The sequence below is a fragment of the Papaver somniferum genome, chromosome 3, assembly GCF_003573695.1.
Source record: "Papaver somniferum cultivar HN1 chromosome 3, ASM357369v1, whole genome shotgun sequence".
Taxonomy (NCBI): domain Eukaryota; kingdom Viridiplantae; phylum Streptophyta; class Magnoliopsida; order Ranunculales; family Papaveraceae; genus Papaver; species Papaver somniferum.
Window position 1 is genome coordinate 227700475 of NC_039360.1, and position 3647 is coordinate 227704121.

Consider the following 3647-nt stretch of genomic DNA (forward strand, 5'->3'; position numbering starts at 1 on the left):
GTATCCTTTGAAAAACAGTAGAAGTAAAGCTTTATTTTGTTTTTAGAATCAAGCGCCCAACGTTTACGCACCATTTTTATACTCAATGAAGTGTCAAAGACCAGTCAGATTTGGTTGATTACCTTGAGATGTTAAAAGAGGAAGGGTGGACATGGGAGTGGATCCGTATTACGTGAAAGCCATGATCATAGATAGACCGGAAAAGATTCGGAAAACACTCTGGGGGTTTCTCATCAGTTTCTGTGAGGATGAAATAATATCTGACATATATATTGACACCTGAAAAAATAAGTCTTGGTGACTGCGAATAAGTCTGGCACCTTTTGATCGAACATTTTCACATTTATTACGTTCTTGCATTTCTTTCTTTCCGCACAGCCTAACACATGCGCACTAGAATAGATCCACTTCTGAATTTCTTTTCCAACAACTGTGAGAGACTGCACTACAAAGAGTATAATTTCATAGTATTAATGGCGCAAGGTTAATTTTGTTTCTGATTACCTTCCCTATTCAATGAGCCATTCCAAAAGACACCTGGCCTGGAAAACGTATCAAAAGATGCATGGATGGGATAACCAGAAAGACTCGAACAGTTTATTTCTTATGCTTTTTCTTTATATTTTTTGTTAACAAATAAACTTCATTGATGAAAATCCATGATTGCGCTTTCACCAAAGATTCTAGCCTAAACATTAATCCTAAGAAAACATAACCAAATAACCTAAGCCCTTTCACCACGAATGCGCTTTGCTAATTGAATATCTTTAGGCATGATCGTGACTCTCTTAGCATGAATTGCACACAAGTTAGTGTCTTCAAACAATCCTACTAAATAAGCTTCAGCAGCCTCTTGAAGAGCAAGAACAGCACACAAGGTATAATCTGGTTTCTTTTTATACAGCAATTCTAGAGGTGTTTTTGAATCTGATTTAGTTTTAGGCACCCTATTGATAAGATAACAAGCAGTTGTAAAAGCCTCTGACCAAAAGTCTTTAGGCAAGTGAGCATGAAATAGAAGTGCTAGACCACTTTCTGTGACATGCCTTATACGACGCTCTGCAAGACCATTCTGAGCCGAGGTGTGAGGGCAGGAAAATCTATGTTGAATGCCTGAACTATTTAAATAGGAGGTAATTCTTTTGTACTCAAGAGCATTGTCAGATTGAAAAACCTTGATTTTGTAACCAGTCAAATTCTCTACTTGTTTGTGAAAGTGAACAAAGATATTGTAAGCATCAGAACGATGAACCATTGGAAATACCCATGTGTAATGAGAGAAAACATCCATTAACAACAGGTAATAACGAAAACCATTCCTTGATAGTTGTGGAGAAACCCAAATATCAGAAACAATCAAACTTAAAGGAGTATCAAAGGTAGTAGTACTGAGAGAAAATTGAAGTTTTCTACTCTTGCTAACATGACAAGAGTGACAGAAATCAAACTTCTTATGCAAAACTGGAAGAGAGAAATTTCTAATTATTTTTGAAACAGTTCCAAGCATGGGGTGACCCATGCGCTGGTGCCATACAGGTAAACTGGCTGAGAGAAAAGACTGAGGTATTTTTGATGAATGAAAGTCACCTACGCCATCGAAAACATACAACCCATTCTCATTCCTCCCCCTTAGCAGCACTTCCCCTGTGCATTTGTCCTTCACAAGAAAAAAGCTTGTGTGAAACTCAAAAATCACGTTGTTGTCTTTACAGAATTTAGAAACAGATAGAAGATTTTTTTTAATCTTAGGCACATGATAAATCTGATTTAAGAAAAAGCAACGTGAATTATGAGTGAATGTTGCGTTACCAAGATGTGCAATCTCCAGACCATTACCATTACCTACTCGAACTTGATCCGTGCCCTCATACTCATGTGGTATGCAGATGTTGTTCACATCAGGAGTTAGATGATGGGTCGCACCAGTATCAGTTACCCATTGTCCATTAGATTGACCACCTGGTAAGGAAATATAAGCCTCAGGCTTTTTTGCAGGTTGTTGAGCATCTCTGTCATAGCGAAACCAGCATCTATCTGCATTATGGTTACGCTTTTTGCAAATCTGACAATAGACTGTACTATTACCAGAATTTCTTGGAGGCTGTTGAGGGCGACGATTATTGTTTGGCGGATTTGGTCCTCTCGGTGTATGTTGGACTCCTCTTGGTGCAGGTCTGCTTGCAGAAGATGAGGAAGAGCTGACATAATTTGCAACTGGTTCTTGCAACTGAGATAGTTGATGTTCTAACCTCATCTCAAATGTCAGAAGATGAGTGATGAAGGTTGATATGTCCATTGTTTCAGCAGTACTTAAAGTAGTAACAATAGGGTCATATGTATGATTTAATCCATTGCAAATGGATTGCTTTTTCTCATGAGCTGGTACGGTATATCCTGTGGCTGCAAGCTGATCAAACAAACGCTTAGCATCATTTAAATACACCTTCAGAGTCTTATCACCTTTGTGCAGATTATGGAGCTATCTCTTTAAATTCATCTGGTGAGCAAATGTTTTTGGAGCAAACTCAAACTCCAAGGTGCCCCATATCTCTTGTGCAGTTTCAAGTTCTGCAACTACACTGAGAACCTCAGGAGTCAAGGTAGAATTCAGCCAACCAACGATCAAAGAATCTTGGTGCTCATATGCTGTGAACGCAGGATCAATATCCTCACTTTATGGTAGATTTCTTGGTGGTTTTTCTTTTGATCCATCAATAAAACCTGTTAGGTCATAGCCTTTCAGTATAGGCTTGAACTGAGCCTTCCATAAAACATGATTAGTACCAGTATGTTTCAAGGTAACAAGGTGATGGATTTGAACCTGGCGTAGAGTAGTTGTAACCTCTGCCATTGTTTGGATTTGTGGTTGTATAGGTTTTAGAATAGGCGCGGAAGCCGGGTTTTGGATCTTGAGCCTGATACCAAGCTAGAAGATGATATTTGGGTGAAATACTTCCACACTTAATGTGCAGATTTTAGAGTTTTATTTATACTCGTAGGTTACTGCAACGCAGTTACATTGTTGTTACAGACTCTATCAAAACAAAGACCCTAACAAACTCAAGACTCTGATTAATCTTAGCGTGAACTTATCCTTAGAAGTCTTCCTTGTTACTCGGTCTTCTGACTCTGTGAAGTGCTTATCTTGTTATTGTTAACAAGGTGCAGCTGAGTCAGTATGATGACTAACAAGTTCAGTACTCTTCTGGTATTTCCTGATTTCACGAAGAGCAACTGTTCCTGGACGATAGCGATGTGGCTTCTTAACTCCTCCTGTTGTTGGTGTTGATTTCCTTGCAGCCTTGGCAGCGAGTTGCTTCCTGGGACCTTTACCACCGGTAGATTTACGAGCAGTCTGTTTAGTACGAGCCATTGATGGAACGAAGAGGAGATCTGAGAATTTGGAAACGTAAAGGCAGAGAAGGGAAATTGGGGGTTTCTAATGTTTTGTGCATGGTAGAGGCAGTACCTGTTGGTATTTATATTAGCAGTTTTTTAAACTGAAACGTGGCCAAGGCGGTTTAGAAGTAAGGTGACGTGGGAATGTGGATAGGTTTCAGTTTTTGAAGAAAACACACAATCTGTATGGTCGATATGCTTTGCTCTTATTGGTTAGTTTGTCTTCAGACGGATCGGCAGCCTCAGTG

At 39.3% G+C, this 3647-nt stretch overlaps 1 protein-coding gene across 1 annotated transcript; it reads right to left on the minus strand.

The window, feature by feature from the left end:
• Window positions 1-724: 724 nt before the first annotated feature.
• LOC113362209 (histone H3.3a-like) lies at window positions 725-3428 on the minus strand. The gene is made up of 2 exons (XM_026605162.1): window positions 3187-3428; window positions 725-927 (listed from the first exon to the last, which is right to left on the minus strand). Exons 1-2 carry the CDS (start codon window positions 3371-3373, stop codon window positions 725-727), a joined length of 390 nt encoding a protein of 129 aa, XP_026460947.1. The 5' UTR covers window positions 3374-3428.
• Window positions 3429-3647: the final 219 nt, after the last annotated feature.

Excerpts from the sequence above, each read along its gene's own strand:
- LOC113362209 (XM_026605162.1), bottom strand. The coding sequence starts at position 3,373 with ATGGCTCGTACTAAACAGACTGCTCGTAAATCTACCGGTGGTAAAGGT. Across the intron at positions 928-3,186 it reads GAAGAGTACTGAACTTGTTA|ATTCAAAAACACCTCTAGAA; the intron begins GTCATCATACTG and ends AAACTAAATCAG.